The 27,453-nt window shown below is 41.9% G+C and overlaps 1 protein-coding gene across 5 annotated transcripts in view; it reads right to left on the reverse strand.

Annotated features, from left to right (window-relative positions):
- RBPJ (recombination signal binding protein for immunoglobulin kappa J region) overlaps positions 1–21,808 on the reverse strand; it is a 101,764-nt gene extending 79,956 nt beyond the window's left edge. The window contains exon 1 of one of the 5 annotated variants that reach the window (XM_030314087.1): positions 21,668–21,808. In XM_030314087.1, the coding sequence (XP_030169947.1) occupies positions 21,668–21,726 (59 nt within the window). In that variant the 5' untranslated portion in view covers positions 21,727–21,808. Of the gene's footprint in view, positions 1–21,434 lie in introns of all 5 variants that reach the window. The other 4 variants (XM_032593009.1, XM_030314086.1, XM_030314082.2 and 1 more) reach the window with 4 other exon arrangements.
- Positions 21,809–27,453: the final 5,645 nt, after the last annotated feature.

Genomic DNA, 27,453 nt, shown 5'->3' on the forward strand with positions numbered 1-27,453 from the left:
CTACAACAGCGAGGAGGCTATAGCTCAAGGTATAAGACTCCGAAGACTGATGGTAATACAAGGTACAAAAAGTGTGGTCTTTTGTTTTTTGTTTTTTATTAGAATTGCTACTGTTCTTAGTTAGTATTCAAGAGCAGAGTTCCATGGATTTTCAGTAGTCTGCCCCATCCATCCGTTTTGCCCCAATAAGCTTTATTACTTTCACGGCATGATTTTGCAGTCCAAGGTTTGTCAAGATATATATGGCATCGTGGCAGAAACTCCTGTATGCGTTCGACAAAACAATTCCTATGAACCTTCTCATATATGGACTTACTAAAATGCCACGGAGAGTTTTTTGTTTGGTTTTGGTTTTTTTTTTTTTTTTTTTTTTTCCGTTTATTTATTTTGGGGACAGAGAGAGACAGAGCATGAACGGGGGAGGGGCAGAGAGAGAGGGAGACACAGAATCGGAAACAGGCTCCAGGCTCCAAGCCATCAGCCCAGAGCCCGACGCGGGGCTCGAACTCACGGACCGCGAGATCGTGACCTGGCTGAAGTCGGACGCTTAAACGACTGCGCCACCCAGGCGCCCCAATGGTTTTGGTTTTTAAAAGCTGTGAGGTCAACTCCAATCCTACAGACAAAACAATGGATGTGTTAAAACTGCTACCATTAGGACAAAAACGCAGAGGTAGAGATTAATGCTACTTTGAATTTAAAACAATTTAAATGACTTTTTATTGATCTTTAATCAAAGATAAACAGTATCGCTATCATAAACAGTATCAACTCATTGTGATCCCAAAGTAGACATGCAACAAACACAAACACACATACACCAAAGCAGCTCTTGGCATACTTCCCTTCTTAACTGGAGAAGCTGCTACTATAGCTTTCCTACTATAGCTTTCCTACTGAGCAACCGACCGTATAAACTAAGGCAGCAGGTTCCATCTAGCATATACATAATTCCAAATATATAAACATACCATCAAAACAGAAAGCTCATAGAAAAAGATAAAAGTTTGTACAGAAAACAGGCCATATAAAGAAGTTACTCTGATAGACATAGTTGCCTTGAATCAATTGTTCATGTCACAGAGCATTCTCAAAAAAAAAAGTTTAAGCGATGCCTGGAGACCTAAGTATGTGGTTAAATGGGTTCTGGTACCAATTCCAACATGGGGAGGGTATTTCCCACACCAACAAACAATTCTCTGGATACCAGCAGGATGTCCTACAATTCAGCTCAACTCTGACACTACCTGGAGACAGATTCCCCAGGTGAAGAGTTCAGTCCTAAAGACTGCCCCCACCCCCACTTCTGATGCTAGTTGCAAGCCCAGTTTATTACCTGTGCTTCTGACAGACCAGCTATAGATTGGAGGTTCCAAGGAGCTTCTTGGGTTTGATTAATTTGCAAGTTCTGCTCACAGAACTGAGGGAAACATTTCACTCACTAGATTTCCAGTTTAGTATAAAAGGATATAACTAAGGAACTGCCTTCCAGTTTAGTATAAAAGGATATAACTAAGGAACTGCCCAATGGAAGAGATGCACAGGGCAAGGTATGAAGATGGGCACAGAGCTTCCATGCCCTTTCCAGGCATACACGACTCTCCCAAGTAAATAACTCCAAGTGTTCACCAACCTGGAAGTTCTCTGAACCCTGTCCTTTGGGGTTTTAGTGGAGGCTTTATTACAAAGTCATGATTTATTAAATCATTGGGCTTTGGTAATTGGTTCAACCTACAGAGGTGGTGGGGAGGGGCGGGGAATGAAAGTTCCATCCCTCTAATCACAAGGTTGGTTCCCTCCGGCAACCAGCCCCCATCCTAAGGGGCCTTCCAAAAGTCATCTCAATAACGTAAGAAGAGAAACCCTTATCACTCCCATCTCTTAGGAAATCCCAAGGGTTTTAGCAACTATGAACCATGCCCTGTGGATGAAGACCTATATGAAAAAGGCAGTGTGGTCATCTGAATAACCAAACATATACTTCTCATAAATCACAATATCCCAGCAGTCAAATATTTATGTCTTTTTCCCACTGATCTTAACATTAGGCCTTCACACTGTCCTATTTCCCTACTTCTGTCTGAATAGTCTTAGTATTTATGTTTTTCCTAGGTCAGAGATTATATATTAATCTGTATAATGGTGCTATATTTATTGTTAAATCAACAGCATTAGCAGAAACGTTATGTACCTTAATAAAGCAAAACTTTTCAAGTAATTATTTAGGTAATCCAAATTAATGTATAAAACATGTTAACTCCTGTAAAGTTCCTCTCCTTTACAATTACATTTTGCTCAGGCAAATAAATTTGTTCATCTTCCTTAACTATCAATTTAGAGTAAAACATGTTTCTTACCAAGAGTTAGCCTGACATCTTTTAATCTGTCATCATGCAAATCCAGAAGCCACACTGTCTCTTTCACTAAAACTACCTTTTAGTATGATTTTTTTTTTTTTTTTTTAAGTAAACTTGAACTCAGGACCCCCGAGATCAAGAGTCACAAGCTCAGGGCACCTGGATAGCATTGGGCTGCTGTCAGCATAGAACCCACTTCGGATCCTCTTTCCGCCCCCCTCTTTCTGCCCCTTCCCCACTCATATGCTCTCTCAATAATAATAAATTTAAAAAAATTTAATTACATAGTATAAGAAATTTGCCATATAGTTGGTAGTATAGATGGTTTTTTAATATGCCTTAGTTTATAGTCTTTTCTGACTTTTTAATGAAATGCAAAATTTTCTAAGAAAATATCTATGTGAAAATATTCTCAATTGCAAATTCATTATACAGTTAAATATTTACTGAGTGTCTTTTACATAACAAGCACTCTTCCAGGTGCAAGTGATAGAGCAATGAACAAAAAGACAAGGTATCTTCAGGAGGGAGCTTTTTTGACTTTAATAAAAAGCATTTTACAGAAAACCAGTGAGAGCATTATCTGCTGTGAGCATGGCTGCTTTAACCAAAATAAAAGCAGATTCCTGTAAAAAGCGTACTGAAATCCCATCACACAAGAACTTTCATTTTATCTTTCATTAGCAAGTGACAACAGGATGACAGAAAGGCACAAAGTACTACCAGATGCTATGGATGTGGCTAGTTTTGTAAAACATTGTATCTTCATGAGATAAGAAGTAACCAGGAAAATCTCTCCTACCACACAGAGGTTTGCTTTGCTCTGTAACTAGTGGCAAAGCACTTCAAAGGGCTGTGAAACAAGACAGTTACTCGTTTTTCTTATACAAAAATGTACTGAAATTGATTAGTTTTCTTGTGAAGACAGGCAGCTTCCTGTAGTATGCTATCTACAAGTTATTTTTGTAAAATTAAAATCACTTAAGGTAAACAATGGCTTTTAAGCTAAGAAAAATCACTTGATGTGTATAGAAATAAAATGAACTTGAATCTAGCCCTTTGAATGACCCTATCACAAAAAATTAACCAAGATTTTAAAAAATTAATGAAGTACATATTATGTACACTTTACCACAATTTAAAAAATAGCAAAGTGGTCTTTAAATACAATGCCACCACTAAAAAACATGTGCAAAGATAAAAAAAAAAAAAGTGTTTTTTTCCATTCTATTAAAGTATCTTTAAAACTTTACTTCATTTTTATCACAGTATTTTTCAACATTTCAAATTTCCGTACATATTTTGCTGTGTTTATTATTAAAGTACAACAGTTCAGCGTAACTGAATACATCATCACATACACTGTGGTACATGTTAACTTTCTATGGATACAGGTGAGCAATCAGAAGTCTAGAAACTGTGGCACAGTGCACAGTACAAAACGAACTGCTGCACGTGTCGCACAGCTTTTGCAGTGTGTGCGGATCAAGATCCCAAAGACACGCAACCTTCTCTGGCTTCACAGGAAATGAAAACCACCACTTCACATAATCAGAGAGACACCAAGCAAAAAATATTAAAGAACCAAGCATAAGCGCCACCCCTTCAGGAGGAAAAAAAAGAATCTCAATCTTAACTCGAGACAGTGCACGTGAAAAGACTGAGAAGTTAACAGAATCAAATTCGTGAACTTCCTCACAGTCACAGCATTACTGAATGTGCGCCCGCCTCCCCAACAAAAACCCTTTGTAAAAAGCACCAACAGAGTTTTCAATCTAAGTTTCATCCTCTTCCCTCTCTGTGTTCCTTCCAATCGGCAGCTAAACAAGTCCAGCCTACTTCACTTTCAAAAGCTCCATCACAACACACACAGCGTCCCTCACACCAAGTTCACAGCCGTCACTCCTGAAAGAGTTGTCTCCGTGCCCTCACCCATGACAATCCCCAGTACAGACCCCACTGCACTGAAACTGTTCTGGTCAAGGTCTTTGAAGTCTTACATCTGGTGAACACTTGGATTTACAGCATTTGCCCTCTTTCCAATTTGACACAAGTGACTAGTTTCCCTCCTTCTGAAAGTACTCTTTTCATTTTTGTGACATTACACTGCCCAGGTTTCTGTCTCTTGCATTAGTCTCCTTTCACTGGTTTCTACATCTCTACTGATTCCTTAAATGTTGGTGCTCACCAGCAGTTCATCCCTGCTTAACACCAACTCCCAAGGAACGTTGTGCCCACGCCCAAGGTTATAATTACCATCTAACAGCCTTCAGGTGTGTATCTCCAACCCGGCCCTCTCTCCTGAGCTCCAGGAACCACAGACATAACACATATACATACCTGGCCACCAGATGTCCTCATCTGGCTCTCCTACAAGGGCCTCAAACTAAACACACTCAAAACCAGCAACTTCTCCCCCTCAACACTAACTCAACTCCTCTACTGTGCCATTTATCTCTGTGCCATCCCATCTAACAAATGGCACCACTACCCTGCCTCTGACAAGTATAAAGCACCAGAATTTTTTTCCTTGACAAATTTCTGATAGCTCCAAAGTTGAGATCTACCATAACTGTATCTACTCTTACTACTTGCCCCAACCAGTTCCATTAAAGATGGAAAGCCCAGCCCTATCTTTCCAAAAGGCAACCTGTCTTCACCAATCTCCAAAATGTCAGTGGCTTTCAGATGCCATTAAGAAATGACTTCAAAGCAAACAAACAAACATTTATTGCTATTGAGTAAATATAGCCTACAAATGCAAAGTTCTTAGACTCTTAATAGTTGACTATGGTTTTGAAATTTCAGGAGCATAAGCATACATGCAAATCTCCAATACACGTGTGCAAGAGTTTTTAAATTTCCAAACAGAAAGAAAACAGACGTGTTAAAAAGGGATAAGATGGGGCGCCTGGGTGGCTCAGTCGGTTGAGCGGCCGACTTCGGCTCAGGTCATGATCTCGAAGTCCGTGAGTTCGAGCCCCGCGTCGGGCTCTGTGCTGACAGCTCGGAGCCTGGAGCCTGTTTCAGATTCTGTGTCTCCCTCTCTCGGACCCTCCCCCATTCATGCTCTGTCTCTCTCTGTCTCAAAAATAAATAAACGTTAAAAAAAATTTTTTTTTAATAAATAAAAAAAATAAAAAGGGATAAAATAATCCCATTAGTAACAAGTAAAATGTCCACATAAGCTTCACATTAGAGCTGAAAAAAGATGTGATCTTGTAATTGTAAGCTCCTGCATCATTGTATCCTCTGGAAATCTTCCTCATACACAATGGAAACCTATCCTTAATCCTAACAGAAACTACCAATGCCTCAAAGCACTGGATGGGCTGATCATCTGACCAGACAGAAATGAAAACAGCACACTAATGTCAGAGCTAATGAAAGTCAAAAAGTGGAAGAGGTAGCTAAGGAATCCCTGACAAGACAGCTGAGGCATTACTAGCGACTACCGATTGCTCTAACACAAGCAGATTACCTTCCCCAGGAGCGTGGGAACTATATACACTTCCAACTTTTACAAGTTCTCAAATTCACTAAGTCATTTTATCATCTACATCATATTCTATTACCAGGTGTGATCTTTCAAAAGGTGTGATTAGGAAATCATCCAACATAAACATCAACCTCAATAGGCACTGTTAGGGACTAGAGCTAGGAAAGCCATCTGTTCGATGGAAAGAATATTTCTACTCCCCTAGTGATTACAGCTATCAGTGACAACTGTGAAATCCCAAGAGAAGACATTTTAACTGCCTTAAAACTAATTATTCATATAAAACTGGCCAAGAAATTAAATGTTACACAGAGGGCTCTCTAACCCCCTAATATGTTTTGGCTAATTATTCCATTGGTAGTCTACATCTGCTCTGCTAAAACTTGGTTATGAATCAGAGGTAACTCACCGGAAATGCTTTTATAGCTACAAGTGACTATAGATAGTAAGTACAATTCACAAAAATTGTTATTTTTCAATGGGCATAAAATCCTCTTGAAAACATGTCCCATACAATAAAGAGATTACTGTCAAAGTTTAAAATTTACTACTAGGAGGAATGAGACTAAATTTAACAGAAAAAAAAAAGTCAATTTTAACAACTTATTTTTTTATATCCTCAATACTCAACAATTTATGATGAAGAAGCATGTTAAGTACTGTCTACAAAAGCAAAGTGAATCTGGGGCGCCTGGTGGCTCAGTCCGTTAAGCATCCATCTTCGGTGCAGAGCACGTTCTCACAGTTCGTGGGTTGGAGTCCCGCATCGGGCTCTGTGCAGACAGTGGAGAGCCTGCTTCAGATTCTGTCTCTCCCTCTCTCCCCCTCCCTCACTGGTGTTCTCTTTCTCTCTCTCTCAAAAATAAGTAAACATTTGAAAAAAAAAAAGTAAAGTGAATCTATTATGATGATTTAAATACATAAATACAGACATTTGCAATTCTATATTCTAAGACATTCAGAAATACTGGTCATAATTCCACATACACAGTGGTGGGGTTTTTTTGGCCATGGATCCTCATTTGTTCCAACTATCACTTTTCCACCCTTCCTTTTTTTTAAAGAGACATTTTCTAGAATTCTTTTGAGAAATATATCTCCTAGATATTTTGATAGAAAAAAACCACAGCTCCTCAATATTCCTTGTAGCTCAGCTCTAGATGTGGTATTTCGTATCTTGGAGTAAAACTACTTTTAGTAACTTAGAGTTAACTATATGAACCTGTTCAATAACGTTTTAAAACCATATGCTTTTGAGATAAAAATGAATAAATGCGCTGTACCTAAAACTATTGATATGCATGAGCTAATCATACCAAATAGAAAATATTTAGGTCCAAACAGCCCAACACTTAATAGTTTTAGACAGCAGACACAGGTTAAGTATCATTCACAAGAGCTATTATACACAGTAGTTGCTGAGAGTAAAAATATTCGATGACAGAAACTAGGTCCACAGAACATCGTAGTATTACAATTTACCTTTACATATATCCAAATGATACATATAGAGAAAGAATCATCAAAGAGGTCAAGCAAAATATTCCAAATTCCTTCAGCCACAGGAAAGAGCAGTAGCAGAAATGACTCCAAAGATTACCAGAACAGAAACACTTTCTCAGTCTGTACTATCCTAACTCACCCCCCTCAAAACACATTTACCCTTAGGGATTCACAAATAACAAACACAGAATTCATTTCAACTGTGGCTACAATTTGTGAGCAGCCTTTCATTGCTCCATAAAGGCTCATCATTGTAGATGCTCATCAGTTTTTAAGCCACATCCACAGCTGCTGTCTTAGAAAAACAACATTTGCAGCAAAAACTTTAAAATTACATTTATAAAACAGTTTGACATAAAACAAAATCAAAAGTACTCCAGTGTAATACAAAAAAAACCAAACGTATCTAGAGCACCAAAAACACGTGACTCAAGTCATTCTTAATAGTACTACCTTTCATTTACACAGTATAAGAATTATTTTCTAAGTTCTCTGACACGTATAATATCCTGTTTAACTTACAGCTTAAATCACAGGTATTAATAACACACACAAACAAAAGGGGAAGCAGAGCATCAAATTAGTTAGTAGTAGTGAAAAGAATGTGTTTCGTGACCTTCAGCCTGTGTTCTTTCCACAACCTTTCTTCCAAAATCATACACTGAAATGCAGAGACCAAAATCCCACATAAACCAAATTCCTGTTGAACTTCATCCTCCTGCCTCAGATCTTCACTCTGGCTGGAGTTAGGGAAGGGGCTCTTCTATTCAGTGAGCACACCCAATCCTGTAGACGGAGGACTAAAGGTTATTAATCTCAAATTTGAGGAGGAGGGTGTGGAGAGGAAGAGTGCCCAGTAGCATCATCACATACTAGATTCCACAATCCTTAGTGACAGGAGTCTGAATTTCAACTCTTCCACCAACTAGCAGGTAAACCTGGGTTAAATTTGTATCAAACACGACTGCTACTTTCCCCACCAGACAATGGCAAAAGCTAAATTTAACAACAGATCTCAAGGCTACTGAGCATCACATTCAGATAACAGATTACATTTAAAACACATTAGATGAATCTGTATTAATACCAGGAAGCCCCTTAGGAATGCCTGGGTGGTTCAGTTGGTTAAGCATCCAACTCTTGATTTGGGCTCACGTCATGATCTCACAGGAGTGAGATCAAGCCCCACATCAGGTTCTGCACTGGGAGTAGAACCTGCTTAAATTCTCCCTCTCTCTTTCTCTCCCCCTACCCTGCTTGCGTGTTCTCTCCCTCAAAATACACAAATATTTTTTAAAAACCTTGATAACATACGGTAGTAGAAGTAGGGTTTTAAATCAGTGAGAAAACGACAGAGCATTCAAAAAGTGATGTTGCGGGGCGCCTGGGTGGCGCAGTCGGTTAAGCGTCCGACTTCAGCCAGGTCACGATCTCGCACTCCGTGAGTTCGAGCCCCGCGTCAGGCTCTGGGCTGATGGCTTGGAGCCTGTTTCTGATTCTGTGTCTCCCTCTCTCTCTCTGCCCCTCCCCCGTTCATGCTCTGTCTCTCTCTGTCCCAAAAATAAATAAACGTTGAAAAAAAAAAAATTAAAAAAAAAAAAAAGTGATGTTGCTAGAACACTTCATCGGTTCGTTCATTCAACAAATACTTACTGAGTACCTTCTATGTACCAAGCACTCTATTTTAGTAGGGCAGAGAAACACAAAATCAAAAGGCAAATAATACATAGTTAGAAATTGATATATGTGAGTGAGAAAAATAAAACAGGAAGGAGTACAGAGTGTGGGATAAAAAGCAGGATAAATGTGGTAAAATGAGAACATACTAGAGACCAAGAAAAAGGTGCCAGCAAGGTGGAAAACCAAGAGTGTGGTATCCTACAAGCCAAATGAAAAAAAAAAAAAATGTGTGAGCAAGAAAGGAGTGATCTAAGATATCAAATGTTCATCAACTCAGATAACATCTGAAAAAACTGACCACTACAATAACCTGCAGGGTAACTGGTAACTGGAGAGGAGCAGGTTTGCTGGAGTGGTGGAGATAAAAGCCTGGCTGAAGTTGCTTTAGGGAGAATGAAGAGTAACTGGAGATAGAAGAACTCTCCACAGGAAGTTTGTTGCAAAGGGCAAAAGAGAAATAGAGGACTAAAGCAGAGTCCAGAGAAATAACAGCATGTTTGTATACTGTCAAGCATGTTTCAGCAGAAAGGTAAAAACTGAGACCAGAGACAGGGGAGGCTAGCTGGCTATCCAATGTTCTAGAGTAGCCGAGAAGAGATGGGACCTTGTGCGCAAATAGAGGGCCTGCCCTTCCTTAAAGAGTTCTCACAGTGTTTTACAAACTCCAACTGGCACCAGAACCACCTGGAGGGAAACAGACTGCTGGACTCCTCACCTCCAGAGCTTCAGACATAGGTCTGGGGTAGAGTGTGAAAGAATGTGCATTTCTTACAAGTTCCCAGATTATCCCATTGCTGCTGGTCCAAAGACGTCATTTTAAGAGCCACAACCCTTTAAAACAGAAGACAAAAAAATGAGTATATGAAAACAAGGCTGTACATTTGGTTATACATTTGGAAAAAATAAGGTCAGCCTCTACATCACATAACACAGCAAAAAAACCAACCAACCAAACAACCAAACAAAAACGTCCCAGAAAGGTTAAAGGGATAAACTGTAAAAGGGCATTTATAAGAAAAACATAAGAATGCCTTCATAATCTTAGGGGTGAGGAAGACAAGCAAAACACAAAGCAAAAGGACAAACTACAAACCGGATTACGTAAAAATTTTTAAACCATTTAAGACAATAAGTAAGTAAAATTGAATGACAAATGGAAATCTGTGACAAAATACATAAAGTTGACAGAAAGTATCATCTAAAAAATAAAAACTTGTTACACAAAATAAGAAAAAGACACATTCCGTAAGAATACAGTTATAGTCAAATCTATATCAATGGCAGAGGCAGAAGTAAAGCTGTGTGAACTTGAATTAAATTACTAAATTCCTGACCCTCAGACTTATCTATAAAATGGAGATACCATCTCCCTCACAACGTAGTTGAGGACTCAGCAGATATTCAACAAAATGTCAACTCCCTAAAACTTCTTAATGTTTGCTAAACTATTGACACGTAATAAACAGAATGTCAGCATTTCCACTTTAAAAGAAAAAGTTGAAAACTATACTCCCAGTTGTTCACAGTAGTTAATTTCCTGGTGGAAGACTACCATGGCTGACTTTCCATGACATATTTAAATAACTTTTGAATTTCTTATATGAGTGATTTTTCCAACACAAAAAATAATCAAGGTAACTGTTTACAGATGACATTAATTAACCCTTAAGAAAAACTTCCACATCAACACAGTCACTTCCTTGAAATAATTAGAAAAACAAGCTAAAATGAGATGAAAAAATAAATCAACTGCACATCTAAGCCTCCATGTTAATTTAAATCCTAATGTAACTTAAGATATTTAATTGACCAACTGACAACTTTCAGGAATTGCACCCTGGAAACTAGGCTTATGTCAGTGATATGTATTGTCTAGGTAAAATCCTATATGGAAAAGTATTTCCCCTATATTGGGGTGGGGGGGAAGGCCAGGATGAAAACTTCCTAAAACTTCTTAATGTTTGCTAAACTATTGACTTTGACTATTGACTATTGATGAACTATTGTTTATCAATAATTAGGAAAGAATCTTTGAAAGCTACAGCTACCAAGTTCATTTTTTAAACATTATAATAGTGAACTGGCAACTCCCACTAATTCAGTGCGATCCATTTAATCAAATAATGGCACTCATTATAAGCTGTAAGTAAATTACTAAAACTCACTACTACCTCTGGAATGCTGAAATGGATTTAATTCACTTCCTTCACATTTGAATAAGCACAGATGACAGACACAACACACTTAATGAATTCCACAGTCAAGAGAATGATACTGCCTTGAAATACACACTAGAAAACTCACTGTATGAAAATCATCAGGCTCACAAATGAGCCTATCTTTCACTATAAAATTTCAAGTTGTGGCCTCCTTCCCTATATGACCATCTTCTTTTTCTCAATCTCCTCTTCTGTCCTTCCATTTTCTCTAACAGCGGCTTTGGAAACAACCAGCTGCAATTTAGTGCAAGTGGCAGAACTAAGATGCTAGAGAGGCGAGAGGCAAGAGGCAGAGGCTGGGCTGGGCCAGGGGTAACTGAACCAAGACAGTTCTTGAGGAGGGATGGCTAAAACACACTGGGTGAGAAGTGTGCATTGAGAAGAAATGTGTTCTAAAAGAGGCCACCCTGGTCAGTCAGAAATACAAGATAAAGAACACAAGCAGCATCAAGAAGGAAGACAGCAGAGGAGGTAAGAACGGCAGGCTCAGAGCTGACCATTTATTTTGTTTTGTTTATTTCTGAGAGAGTGCAAGCAGGGGAGGAGCAGAGAGAGGAGGACAGAAGATCTGAAGCAGACTCTGAGCTGACATCACAGTGTCCCATGTGGGGTTCAAACTCCCGAACTGTGGGATCATGATCTAAGTCAGAGTCAGAGCCACCCAGGTGCCCCAGAGCTGACCGTTTATTAAGCAACACTGGCAGTATCACTCCAACCAGGCTCGGAGATGAGAGATTTGTATTCTTGGTCGAAGACCGCACTCACAGAAAGAAAAAGAAAGCAAAGTGCATGTAACATTAAAAGGTAGCTGAATGGGGATGCCTGGGTGGCTCAGTCAGTTGAGCATCCAACTCTGGCTCAGGTCATGATCTCACGGTTCTTGAGTTCAAGCCCCGTGTCAGGCTCCGTGCTGACAGCTCTGAGCCTGGAGCCTGCTTGGGATTCTGTGTCTCGGTCCCTCTCTGCCCCTCCCCCACTTGCACGCTTGCTCGCGCGCTCTCTCTCTCTCTAAAATAAACATTAATTTTTTTTTTAAAGTTAAGTTAAAATATTTTTTTTAAAAACGGAGCTGAGTGGTACAAATTGAAGAGAGTAAAAGACCAGCACAAGTCTCTCCCCAAAAAGCATGCTAGAACTAGTCTCACCTCATTCATTGAATGTGTCTCAGCCATTAGCCAACTGGAAATTATTCAGTCCATCTGTGCCTACGTTTAAATGAGTGGTGACTTTAGAACATATGATTAGCAAGATCTTTTCCAGCTCTGAAGTTTCCTGAATGGCATGGATTTAATAATCTGTAACATTTGTCACACAAGATATAATTACATTCTATGGTATGTTACAGGAAGAATACAATATACCAAAATATAAATAAGAATACAGAATCACAGTCTAGTATCCTTACAAACCACACTTCATCATCTTTCATTAAGTCCAATAAGAAGCAAATTCCCAAAGTCTCCTCCTTTAACCTTAGAAACTATAGCCTAAACTCTAACCACCAAGCTTCACTGTCAATACATTTGGAGATGGAGAGTTTGGTCACTTGTGGCATTTCACTGAGCCTCTCCTTTCAGCTTTTTTCTAGAGGACATGTTGAAATGGCATTATGCTTTTTCTATTTTTCAACACTATGGGTTTTCAGTTTGCTAATGTTTCGTATTCTACTTCAAAAAGTATGGTCCAGAAATGGCAGAAAGCTGAACATAATCCAGGAGGTCAAGTTTCTCCACGGGTTTTTCATAGACCAACTATGCTGCATGTCAGCCTTATCACTTAGACTAAGTGCCACCTAGTGGCAAGCGTTATATATAATTAAATCCATTCAAGTCCTATTCATCCAGCACGTAACATTCTAGCTGATAACAGCTATACCATAATTATACAAGATAAGTAAAATATTGATCCTGTCTTTATGGAGCTCGCTGACAAATCAGAGAGAGAGGGAGGGATACTCGAAACAGATCTATTCATGTAACGCAGAAAGATGTTAAATGTTACCAAAGTATACAAAATTGTTACAGAAATAAGCAAAAGTAAGTATTCAGCAGTTGTTTAAAAGCTAAAGGAAACAAAACACTATCAGGCAGATTCTCCTGTACCTGCTTACATCACTCAGACTTTCCTACTTCCAGTTGCTTTACCCAAGTTTCAATCATTCCATTTTTTCCTCCCCACTCTCCTTTCCACCCTTGCCCACTCTCCATCTTATCCTTTAAATTCTCGAGAGAGGGGGAAGAGAAGGACGTATTTATTGAGTCCACCTACTACTCCCAGAACTGAGCTAGGCATTTTATATCCCATATCTCATTTAATCTTCACAACAATACCATGAAGTATTATCTTCTCCGATTTTTCAGACAACGGCAAGACAGATTAAGTGAATGCTCATAGCCATAGATCTACAGTGCACGGATTCCAAAGCTTCCTATACCATCCTGTCTCAAAAAGAGCTGCTTTGTTCCTTCCACTGATAAGCCTACTACCATCAAGATCAGACCCTGATTGTATTTCTCTTTTGGTCTCCATCCATCCCATTCTATTCTACAGATTACACCCAGCCACACCTCTTCCAAAACGTTCAAGCCTTCCTGCCCCCATCCCTGATTGATACCCAAATCCTTAACTTAGCACTCAAGGTCCTCCAAGAAGACCCAAACACTCTTCCAGTTTGATTTCCTAACACCCCCCCCCCATCAACTCTCACCTTTTCTATGAACTCTCCTCCAATTAAGATAATCATTCACACCTCTGTGTTCCCACCATTATACATGTTACAGTACTTATAATTTCCCTTATTATAACTCTGTTTGCTTTCCACTAAATCATAAGCTTCACCGGACTTCTTTTTAAGACCAATACATGGCAGGCATACCTATTACGTGCTCAACAACTGTTTAAAACATTATTTCTGCAGTTACACTGAAGAACCACCAAAGCGTGGTTACACTCATTTCCCTGAACCACCCTCCCCACCCCTTCATGACGGGGAACCTCAATGTTTCCACTTCCTCCAGTTGGTATATGGATCAGAAGCTTTGTACAGAACTATATAATTTTTTGAGCGAAAAATTTTCTCAGACTCAAACCAAAAGTTAAATGAATTGAAAAAGTATGCTGGAAACTGTGGAGATAATAAAAAGTTCAGTGGTTGCCAGGAGTTAGGGTTGGGGAGGGAATGAGGAGGCAGAACACAGAGGATTTTTAGGGCAATGAAACTACTGTAGGATACCACACCGGGAGATACATTTACATTTGTTCAAACCCAAAGAAGTTTAAGGTAAACTACAGACACACATAATAACGTGTTGATGTAAGTTTTTTTTTAATGTTTATTTTTTGAGAAAGAAACAGAGACAGAGAGTGGGCGGAGGAGGGGCAGAGAGAGAGAGAGGGAGACAGACTCTGAAGCAGGCTCCATGCTCCAAGCTGTCAGCACAGAGCCCAACACGGGGCTTGAACTCACGAAACATGAGATCATGAACTCAGCCAAAGTCGGACGCTCAACCAACGGAGCCACCCAGGTGCCCCGTAAGTTTATCAATTACAACAAATCTACCACTATGCTGGGGGGTGTTGATAACGAAGGAGGCTATTTATGTACAGGGGCAGGGAGAACATGGGTTATCTCTGTACCTTCCCCTCAATATTGCTGTGAACCTAAAACTGCTCTAAAAAATAAGGTCCATAAAAAAAAAATAAAATAAAAACAAGGTATGCTAGCAAAATAAGATAAGATCTTAGTGGGTCTGCAGTTTTCCAATGAGGGAACAAATACCCTTCCTTCAATTATGCAAACCAGCCTAAAGCTACTATGTTCTGTCTGGAGCAAGACTAGTTCCAAAATAAATTGTTCATAATGATAAAGAAAAAAACCCACAACACTAGTTCTATACTTTATGTTATATAACTGCAGTATTACTTACCTTATAATCTTTGTCACACTAATAAAAAATAACAGGATTTCATAAAGTGAGCAATGTTTTTCCTGGTTATATAAACGTTTTATGAGAAATACACTCTTATTCATTTATAATTCTATCATCTGATTAATAATGCACAGAAGACACATTAGCTCTAAGGCCAAGTTAAAACTATCAAATATAGGAAAGGAAGCATGGATGAGGAGTTAAAAAGAGGCAATTTGATTTTCTAGCACATTGTAGCTCACATCCAACAGGTGCAGCATTTTCATCTCAAGGCTTTTGCAACTTAGGATACCTAAGAAACAGTGGTTTCTATACTGTTTTGTAAACTTAAAATAGTGCAGATATTTCCAAGACTGCCATGAACATAACCAATCTGACTAAAAAACTGTCGTGCTTATCATTATATACTGTCTCAGCATAACAAACCTACACAAATATTTATGCAGATCGGTAATTACTACCAATTATACAACCCAAGCCACAATGCCTCTAATGCTTGCTTTTCCTCAGAAGCATGTTCAGGAAACACATTATCTTTTTCATACCACTAGGATATCATTTCATTCCCTGAAGCAGAAAAAGGCCTAATGAGGCATAAGTGACACCATGATATCGTGCCAGGTCTAAGGGGCATCCAGAACTGTGGGCAGGGTGTATGAAAGATGGTAGCAGTTGGGCATTCAACATTCCTACATTATTATTACCACTGTCCAAGCAGAGAGGAAAGTAGTAACAAGGAGACCCCAAAAGTTGGGGGTGACTTAATGGCAACATCCATGGTCAAGCAGTAATTTACCAAATATGTCTGCTCAAAATGCCAAAATACATATTTCAAGGGCTGCGGTCCACTGCACTAAATACACTGCTGCCTTCCTAAAACATGACCCACAAACCACAGGTTACAAAATAAAAAGCCCATCTTGAACCCTGCCTATGAAAGGTTACCAGAAGAAACCAATTGTTACAACTAAAATATTTGTATACAGTGCTTTACTCTTTACAAATCACTTAAACATACATGTTTTTATTTGAACTTTACAATTTCACATATTTGACCTTACTTGACAGCCACGATACCTGTCAGATAAATAAAACAAAATTATCATTCCCTTTTATATAGAGGTAGAACATGAAGCTTGGAGAAATCATAGGTAATTTGCCCACAATTCCTGAGGCTTCCTGAAGATTATCAAGTTATTATTTCATTCAGTGGCATGGATCTCCCCCCGCCCCTCCCCCCACGCACACCCAAAAAAGCAGTCCACAGAGTCTTAAGTTTCAACATACATCCCCATGCATCTAAGGACTTAAAACATTAAAAAATAATAGAACCTTCTGAGAAACACTCGCCAATCATGCAAAAAACAAAATGTGAAATTTAAGCTTGTCAGTTTTGCACAAACAATACAGTATAATCCAAAAGGAGATTCTAAGATTTTACTACAATGTTCTCATAGGCTATGAGACTGCCTGTAGCTGAAAATATCAATTCCTTTGGGTACCTCAGCAACTAAATTCCCTACAGAATCAATACATTCCCTGTATATATCAAATTCTGCCTACAGGAACCAGTTTGCAACAAGGTTTCAAAGTACGAGTCATTTGTTCAAAAAAACCTTTTTACTGAGTCCCTATCATGTACTGGCCACTCTTTTGGGTATAAGAATATATAAATGACCACACACACACACACACACACACACACACACACACAGTATCTGTCACCAGATAACTATAAGCCTTTGAGTGTGACAATTACAACTCAGCACGACACAAGAGAATTATACTGACTCCTTTAAGAACACATGGAAGAGGCAAGGAGGCTAGCCTGCTAGATCCTGGTAGACCATCCTCAGACTCATGTCTTGAATAATAACCCAATACCAGCACTTTTCATGCACATTAAATTGCTAAATCCATCCAGGAAACTACAGATTCTTAAATACAGCTGGAGCACTGATTATGAAGGGAAATATCAACAGTTCAGATGGAGACAAAGTAAATGAAATAGTTAGAGGACCCTATATGCCACACTAACATTTTTTAAGCACCTGCTATGTGCCAAACATCCTACTAAATGTGTTTTCTTGCATTTAATCCTCACATCCCACTGAACGAAAAATAATTATCTTACAATTGATGGAAAAGGCAAGGAAAGTTAGATCACTTTACAATGTTACAGAGGTTTGAAGAGGCAGAGACAGAACTGGAATCCAGTTCAGATTAAATTCTAAATGTGAACTACAACTCTCTACTCCACTGCCTCTTTAATGAAGACTGCTAGGGGGAGCCATTGAAAGGTTTTTAAACTAAGAAATGAAGTGATCAGATTTGCTCTTTAGACGGTGTGGAACCTGGATGAAGGAGTAGAGTCTACAAACAAAAAGGAAGCTGCCAACGTTTATAGTAATCCAGGTGAGAAAGGAGAACAAGAATTGTGGCAGTAGGAGTGAAGGAGACAGATTCAAGAGATTTTTCAGGAGAGAAAAGTTTCAGTTGTTAAGTGACTAAATGTGAAGAGTTAGTGTGAGAGAGGAATCCAGAAACCTAGCTTGGGGAACTTAGCTGGGACATGTTATCATCTACCTGGAACAGAGAAGCAACAGTTTTCGTGTGTTCAGTATCTACTGAGCATCTCCCAAATGTGAAACTCTCCTCGACCGAGGGCCAACCCTGAAACTTATGGTCCTGGTTGTTAGAAAATATTCTTTAGAGCAAATAACAAAGCTTTGAAAACTATAAGGTATACTGAAAATCAGTCATTACTATGAACAAATTTGACCTACAGTCTAGTAAAAACATTTTGTGCTACCATTAAAAAATATATATTGCCACATGCATAAAATAAAAACTTGAAAAAATATTACCACATGCAGAAAACAAATCAATAGAGGGAAAACATCCCACAACTTTACAACATATTATTAGGAGTTTGACCGATTTTCAGTTTCTTATACAACACACACGTCACCTGTAATTTGTTATACTTAACCGTCTCCGTCTAAGCCTATAGGGGGAAAAATGTATTGGTTTTATTTACCCAACTATAATGCATATTTTCATTTTTTTTCATCCCACTATCACCATTGCAACTTGCCAAGAACTTCGTTCATAACCTCCTACTTGACTTCCTGTAAAATATGACCTACTTCACATCAGCTTATTTTGGTAACAATTCCTAGACTTTACTACACCTTTTATCCAAGGATGCTCTCTGCAAATCCTACGGCACAGCAATCCTGTGCAGATGTGGCAAGTTATTACAATTCCCATTTTACTACATAGTTAGGAAATTGGCCCAGGGGAAGTAGAGTAACTTGGAAATAATCATAAAGCCAGATGCCAAGAATAACAACTTTTAGTCAATCCATGAGAAAATACTGCCCCTAGTTGAAATAACATGAAATTTAGTATTAGGAGGAAGCAAAAAATGTTTTAAAGCCACATCCTAGGTTTTTAAATTTTATTTTTAAAATGACCCAATACTAGAATTAAGATTTGTGAGAACTTTCAAACACACCATTTTTTCCCTAACACCTTATCCATCCAGAGTGCCAAAGATTATTTAATAAATTACAGCTGGCAAGAATGCCCCCCCCCCCACAAACCATTTTTTACCTTACCCCTTTAAAAGACATTGATAGAAATCTGTTATTGGACAATTGGTAACTTTTTAACAACCTAACTGCTTAAAATCTGATACCTAGAAGCATATGTTAAAATAGATCTGGAAAGTGAGCACTTTATATTTTTTTCCCTGAAAACACACTCTGCAGACCGACTTACAATATGCATGGACAATAAATTTAAAGCTTTTATAGTGAATAATCAGAATGAAAGTTTCCCAACCACAACCCATCCCGTATGTTTCTAAATATGCTGTTTTTGATATAATTTAGTAAAAGCAACATTTTATTTGATCACAAAATAAAACTCTTATTCAATTCAGAAACAAAAAACAATTTGTGAAAGTAGTTTTTATGATGTTTGTGTGATCATTCTTACACGTACAAGTCAGAACAAAATACCTCCCATTATTACACCATATTTATACTTTGCTTACTGTCAGAAAAAGCGCACTCAAGATTTTACCTGCAACAGAATGGTTATGCACAAAGAACAAGTATGGGAGACAAATGATTACTGGTAAAATCCACTCATGGAACCCAGACTGAAAACAAAGTTTCACAAAACCCTCACGTATCAATTATGAAACGTCATTTTCCATTAATTAAAATTCAAACTACTAATTCTAATCACAGCCTTAAAAAAAAAAAAAAGATTTCTACTGCACCAACATTCCCCACACTAAATCTTGTACATCCTCTACTAAGCATCACTTTACGTGGAATTTTAGTTTACAAAGGAAATGACACTCCAAATGATTTTGTGGGTAACACAACTTCTAAAAATAGTGATCAACTAGTAGGGGGAAAAAACTTGTGAACAGTATATTCAGTCTAGTAATCCTGGTAAATCAAAAACTTCCTATCCCCAGCACCAGAATATTCAGGCTATTTAAATACACCACACCAACTCTCCCCCACCCCCACACACAACGCCCAGTTTTTACATTACCATAACAAAAAGCACTCTGAACAATTTAAAGCTCCTTTAACATTAGAAGTGACTTTACCTAAGACTATTACTTAAATGCCTTTTAATTGCATTTGATTAATGCATTCCACGAAGATTCTAGAAGCAGTATTCATCAACCAGAAACTGCACTCTTAAGCGTGTTCCTCATTTCAACTCCAAGATGGGACAGAAGGGTTGTCACAAATCTACAGAGCAAAAACATACAAGTATAAACTATCTAAAGATTAAGAAAAAGTAAACCATTTATATCAAATTCCCAAGCAGGATGCCTCCCTTTTTCCTTAGGCAGGAGTTACTGGTAAAATAAACTCTAGAACTAGAGTCTAGAAAATGCTGACATTTTCAATCCGAATACTCACAAGTCCTTTAACATCAAAATTCACTCTACTACTGTTCACGTACAAAATGAATATTCAGTGTGGATATCTGAAACTAGTCTCACACACCAGCAGGAAAAGGATACCTCGCACCTCTTCTAACCGTCCTACAATACCCTCAGGTAACCCAGAGGCAAAGCTACGACAGCTGCCCTTGGCCTAGGCCGTCAGAAACAGCCTAAGAGCGGGCGGTGGAGGGGGCGGGGGGAGCAATAACCAAGAGACCAGATCTTTTTCCAGGGCTACTGTTTCCAAGCAAAACAACCAGGGCCCAAAGAGACCGCGAAGAGAACTGGAGACACTGTAATCCCGAGAGAAAGGTGGGGGGGGAGGGGGGGTTGTGCACGTAATCCCAAGAGAAAAGGGTGCTGAGCGCCGAGGAGGAAACTAAGTATCCCCATGCATCTTTAAGACCCACAGAAACAACAACAAACCGTAGGGTCTGTCTGCTCGCAGGAGCACCAGATGGAGTCCCCGAGGCTGAGACAGTTCAGCCGACATACTCCGTGGGTAGTGGATAAATCAACCGATGATGAGAGGGAAAGGGGGATGCCAAGCGAATAAGCCACTGGATGGGGGAGACAAAGACTCTGGGGGTGATCAAGTGCCAAACGGAAAGGTGAGAGGAAAACAAGTGAGAAAACGGAAGAAAAATTAAAAGGCAGAAATCTGGTGCCTGGGCTATGGCAGGTCACGGAGCTACCGAGTAGAGAAGGGCACAACAAAGGGGCACGGGAGGAAGGACAGCTGAGATGAGGAGATGGAAAAGGGATGCGGGGCGCGACGGGTCGGACAAAGCGCCCAAGGCGGTGAAACAAAGGGCCGGGGGTAGAGAGTCGCGGGGGGCAGCGGGGAAAGACAAAGCGCCCGGGGCCGGGGGCACCGGCCGGGCGAGGAGGCGGCGACCGCCCGGAGGAACAAAGCTGCGCGGGGCCGGGAAGCAGGGCCCGCGGGCGGCGGCGCGAGAGGCGCGCGACGGGCACGGCGGGCACGGCGCCCGCGGGCCCCGCGCGCCCGGCTCCACTCACGCCCGCACCCGCCGGCGTCGCCGCCGCCGCCCGCCCTCACGCGCGAGAGCCCGAGCCACGGCGGCGCAGAGCGGGGAGCGCACGGCCACACGCCGCGGCCGCCGCCGCGCTCGACGCACGCGACGCCGCCCCCGCGGCCCCGGACGCCAAGCGCGCCGCGGCCCCCGAACACGCTGCCCGCCACGGGCTGCGAGACGCCCGCAACTTTCCCGATTCCCAGCGCTCCGATTCCCCCAGACTTACCCTGTCACAACAGGCGCCATCTTCCACAAACTCTCGCCAAAACTCCAACCCTCGCGAGATTCCCCCTGACGCCTTCCCTGGTCCCTCTCCCCCGCCCCTTCCCTTTTCCCTCACTCCTCAATTCCACCCAGCCCCCGCGCTTCTTTTCCCCTCGCAGCCGCCGCGAAGAGCCAGACGCCTCGCGCCGCCCGCGGAGTAGGGGAGCCTGCTCGCTGCCTTCCCTGGAAACCTACCCAAGCGATGGAGCATGCGCAGGCGGCTCCTCCGCGGGCGAGCCCTCAGTGTGGTCCATGGGGAGCGCTCCGGTTATCCGGGTTTTGGGACGCGCCCTGAGGGACGTACGTGGAGACTGAGGAAAACCGGAGGGGATTACAACGGGGACGGGGAATGGAGGGGTCAGGAGGCGGGGCCGAGGGGAAGGGAGGAGGGGTCCTGGGAAAATCTGCCGCGTTTCACAGGCCTAGATGAAACACCTCCTCAAATGGGTGTTTTCCAAGTGGCTTCCCGCTCACTCTGGTTCCCAGCCCTTTTCATTCATTCAGACGTTCATTGGACGCCTCCCTTATGCTAATGTCAGCGTTAGATGCTGGAGCTACAGAGATGCCTGGAGTTCTGCGAGTGACAAACCTAGAACTGTCTTCGCTCATTGGGTCCCCCGTGCTAGCGCATAGACAGACAAGTTACAACGTGGGCTGGCCCTCCAGAGCTCTGTAAATGGAAAACTTTTGCAGTTCAGCTCTGTGGACTTAACTTTCTTCTCCTTGGGTGTGAAACGAGGTCAGGCCAAGGCCTCTGGCAAAGACACCCCTCATGTCCACCTCTCTCACGCATGTTAGGGCTCTGCGCAGTTTTCTCCAGAAGTGAAAACTGCGTTGGAATTGAGAGCCAACACTCCCCCACCCCGCACTCAAACCAGGGGTGCCGCTGGGGCGCAGATTGGCTTGCTGTGTGAGCCTTTTTAGCATCTGATCGCAGTCCCCAGCCGTGTGTGAACGCAGGGGTAACGGGGGCAGACCCTGCCCAGGTCCTCCCGTGGGCCTGGCAGAGTGAAGGACGCTGGTCGCTGCCCGAAACGTACTTCAGGCAACCTAACCCTGGAAACACCGGAGCCAACTTGGTCCGTCTGGACATTTACTAGGAGGAAGAAGGGCCTGAATCCTGACCCCTTCTTCCTACCTGCAACATCCCTTTCTCCACCTCCAACCCACCCCCACCGCCACCCCCACCGTCCCACCCCCACCCCCGCCAGCCTTGCCCTTTCAATTCCTAGAGATTCCCAGATCGGGCACTGCCTCCTGTAGGGAGCCCCAAAACCCGGAGAACTGGAATCCGCTGCCGGAGACCTGCTGAAGGCGCTGCAGGATTGGCGCGGCACGCGCGAGCGGCACTGCGCATGTGCCCAATGCGGGCAGCCCAGTCTCACGCTACACCTCCTTCCCACCGCCTTCCACTACTCAACTCAGACACAACACGGGCCGTGGGAAATTTCCTAAACCTCGCGAGAACGCGCCCACTGTTGCCTATGCTTTCGCCCCCAAATCTCGCGGAGCCCAGGCGGGACAGGTGTTTGTCTAGTGCAGCTCCAGGCGCTGTTCGTGCCGCGCGTGCCCGGGCGGCGGGCGGGGTGGGAAGGGAGCGGCTCGCCGCGGAGGCGGGGCGGGTGGGCGCGTGGCGGGGAGCTCGGGGCTGAAGGCCGCTGGGAGGGGGCACGACGTGTTGCACACACACGCCGCGTGACACTTTGTGGAAGAAAAATGGGTGGCGGGGTGGGCGGGCTGTAAAGCAAGAAGGGGAAGCCAGGAGATTAGAAACTCCTCTTGGTGCTTTTGGTAAGAGGTCAGACTGTAGGGCAGGAGGAGCCCCAGGCCGATCCCCCGGGGAGGTTTCCTGTCGCCTTCCTCGAGCCGGGTACTTTCCTAAAATGTGTTTGACGCCGCACCCCCGGCCTCCGGGAGCTGACGGCCCCCACTGTCGGGTTTGAGTCATGCCTCTGAGTCACCTAGTCTGGCCACCACTTTACTTGGTTTAAAACAAGTTCAGATTTCCTTAGCTACTCTCTTCTAGCAATTGGTTGTTTTCTTTCTGATCTACCCGCTGGCCTCGCGAGTTGGGTAGGGAAAGAATACTGCTCTCTGCGCTTCTGCACTGTCGCCCGCCTCGCATTCAAGGACACAATTTAAAATTTTCTTTCCCCTGATTTCTTCCTAGCTTTTCGAAGTAATTCCTATATATCAGTTTCTGTTCTTGTGGGTTTTCCTTTCCTTCCACTAATAAGAGTTAAACTGTTGGCTTTGCTTTCCTTTACCTTTCTATTTGCTGAAATATTCATTCCATTTTAGGTATTGTTTCATCAGATGCTTTAGCGATGACTGGTTTCAGTGTATCCCTTCTTTTGAATTATTGGACCAGTGAATTCGTGGTTACATTCTTCAATCAGGCGCGTTTCATATTGTCCTGGTGTGGTTTCTGTACCAGCTTAGCAGGGCATTCTCAGGAACTGGTGGCTTAGTGACGTCACGGACCGGCAATTAGTTTTGATTCAGGTAGAATTGAGTTTTGATTTTTGGAGGACAGTGAGTCCTCTGATAGAGGCTCACGTTCTGCTTGTTACGTAGTGGACAAGGAATCAAGTTTTTGAGTTGTTTGCAGGATTTTTAGTTATGTGTGATGATGTGTGTGCGCGCATTTTCCTATCCCTTTGATTAAATATTTCACAGAGAAAAAGCTGTAAGAATATTTAATACTATTGCTCAGTGCAAGTCATATTTGGAACGGGATAGCTCAGGACAAGGACCATGCCCATGGGCAGATTCGTTGGAGCCTTCATTCCAAGAAGGCATTTCAGTCGTGGTCTAGTCCAGGCCATTAACTTAATTTGGAATCATGGCCATCTGAGAGTCCCAGCCACAGAAAGCCACGGTAACCATAAGCCAAGTCACAAATCATCTTCACCCTAAAACATGCACTGCCTACATTCTTTCCCCATTTCAGTAAGTGACAACTCCAGCCTCCCACTTCTCTAAGCCAAAAACCTTGGAATCATTCTTGCCTCCTTTTCCTCCCACATCCAACATCCAGTCTAACCAAATCATGCCAGCCATTCCTACAAAATAGACCCACAGTCCAAATACTCCCACACCTCCATGGCTACCAACCCGGTGTGACCCATCTCCTTCCTCGCCTTGTTTCTAGAAAGTCTCCTAAGTGGTTCTCCCTTCTTCCATTCTTGCCTCCCGCCCCCAGTCTGTTGTCAATAGAGCATTCAGAGCAACCCTCTGGAGCTCTTTATGGTTTTCCCATTTCACTATAAGGATTTATGCCGTCTGACCTGCTACCCAAATCCCCTGATGTCGCTGACCTCACCTCTTCCTCTTGCCTTTGCTCACTGAGCTCTAACCAGCAGTCTGACTTGCTGTTCCAGGACATACCGGGCACACTATCAACTGCTTTTGGTCTTTCCTTCAGATACCTTGTTCATTTTTTTCTACCGCTTTCAAACCTTTGCTGAAACGTCACCTTCTCAGCGAGCCCTTCCCTGACCACCCTTCACAAAAGTGACTCCTCGTACTCTCTAGTCCCTTCTTTATTTTTTCCCAAAGCACTTATAACTTAACATACCACATATCATACCTGTGTGTTGTGTTTCCTCTCTGCCTTCTCTCGTTATTCTGTAACATTAATAACGACAGGGACTTTTGTCTATTCGTTGTTTAAACCTAAGCCACTAGAACAACGTCTGGTGCATGATAGTCGCTCAGTGTGTATTTACAGAATGAACAGTATGTCTTCTCTACAGCAGAGGAGAAATGATTCTAGAAGCTCACTAAGCCTCCTAGGGTTGAAAACAGTATTGGGGTTAGACCAACAAGAAATACCCCAGTGCCAGCCTGCCTGGGGAGAAGAGATCCTATAGAGTAATCATCTGTGTTGACTTACTGCAAAAAAAATTTCTTGTTCCTGGGCTAGGCCAGTAGATGAATCTACACTTATTCAAAGGCTTTCCTTTATTCATTTTAGAACCCAGGAAAGAAAACACTATTGGAAGGATATTAAGAAACAGGTACTGGGGCGCCTGGGTGGCGCAGTCGGTTAAGCGTCCGACTTCAGCCAGGTCACGATCTCGCGGTCCGTGAGTTCGAGCCCCGCGTCAGGCTCTGGGCTGATGGCTCGGAGCCTGGAGCCTGTTTCCGATTCTGTGTCTCCCTCTCTCTCTGCCCCTCCCCCGTTCATGCTCTGTCTCTCTCTGTCTCAAAAATAAATAAAACGTTGAAAAAAAATTTTTTAAAAATTAAAAAAATTAAAAAAAAAAGAAACAGGTATTTACGTATGTTGCTAATGGGAGTGAAAATACGTATAATCTTTATGAAACCATTTTATACAACTTGTTAATCTGTTAATACTGTTAACCTGTTAATCCTACAGTTGCATTTCTGGAAATCTAGACTACAAATATACTCACACATGTATGAAATTACCTATATATTGCAGCATTATTGATGGTAGAGAATACTGGTAACAACCTAAATGTCAATCAAGAGGTGTCTTATTAAAAAAAAAAAAAAATGGGGGCACCTGGGCAGCTCAGTCCATTATGCATCTGACTTTGGATCATGATCTCACGGTCCGTGAGTTCGAGCCCCGCATCAGACTCTGGGCTGACGGCTCAGAGCCTGGAGCCTGCTTCAGATTCTGTGTCTCCCTCTCTCTCTGCCCCTCCCCTTCTCATGCTCTGCCTCTCTCTCTCAAAAATAAATAAAGTTAAATATATACCTGAAACTAACACTGTATGTTAACTATACTGGACTTAAAATTTAAAACTTAATTTAAAAATCATGATATATTCAGGGCACATGGATGGCTCATTCGGTTGAGCGTCCGACTCTTGATTTCAGCTCAGGTCATGAGCTCACAATTTCATGGGTTCCAGCCTCGTGTTGGGTTCTGCACTGACAGCGTGGAGGAGCCTGCTTAACATTCTCTCCCTCTCTCTGCCCCTCCCCTGCTCACACTGTCTCTCTCAAAATAAATAAACTTAAAACAAAAACAAAAAACCCAGGCACCTGCGTGGCTCAGTCAGTGGAGCATCCGACTTCGGCTCAGGTCACGATCTCATGGTTCGTGGGTTCGAGCCCCACATCGGGCTCTGTGCTGACAACTCAGAGCCTGGAGCCTGCTTTAGATTCTGTGTCTCCCACTCTCTCTCTGTCTGTCACCCCTTGCACTCTGTCTCTCTTTCAAAAATAAACATTTTTTTTTTTTTAAATCATGGTATGTTCATAGAATTGAAGAGTATGCATCTGTTAATAAGCCCAGGCTGCTTTTCATGTACTTATATGGAGCTATCACAAAGTTTAGACTACAAGATACAAAACAGTATTCGATAAATACATACCTTTTGCTTCTATGTATCTAAAATGGCTCTGGAATAGAAACTGTAACAATGCCTGCACAGCATAAGGGATTCAACCGTTGGAGGATGTAGGCGAGAAGAGGACTTATCTCACAGTCTACTTGTCTTGGATACTTTGACTTTTTTTTTTTTTAATGCTTTGTTTTTTTTGTTTTTGTTTTTTTTAATTTTTGAGAGTGCGAGCAAGGTAGGGGCAGAGAGAGGGAGACTCAAAATCCAAAGCAGGCTCCAGGCTCTGAGCCGTCAGCACAAAGCCCAACTCTGGGCTCGAACTCACAAACTGTGAGACCATGACCTGAGCTGCAGTTGGACGCTTAACCGACTGAGCCACTCAGGCACCCTGGATATTTTGAGTTTGGTACCAAGTGCATATATTGCCGACTCAAAATATAAAACATTAAAAAGGGGGGAGAGAAAAGGGAAAAAATGTGCGAGAATAAAAATAATTGACCAAAGAAAATTATTTCCCTTCTGTTTGTTATTTTCTAAATTTTTTAATTTATTTATTTTAAGAGAGAGAAGGGGGGAGAGAGAGAGAGAGAGAGGGAATGAGTGGGGGAGGGGGAGGGAGAGAGAGAGACAGAGACAGAGAGAATCCCAAGCAGGCTC

Source organism: Lynx canadensis, chromosome B1 (genome assembly GCF_007474595.2).
Source record: "Lynx canadensis isolate LIC74 chromosome B1, mLynCan4.pri.v2, whole genome shotgun sequence".
Taxonomy (NCBI): domain Eukaryota; kingdom Metazoa; phylum Chordata; class Mammalia; order Carnivora; family Felidae; genus Lynx; species Lynx canadensis.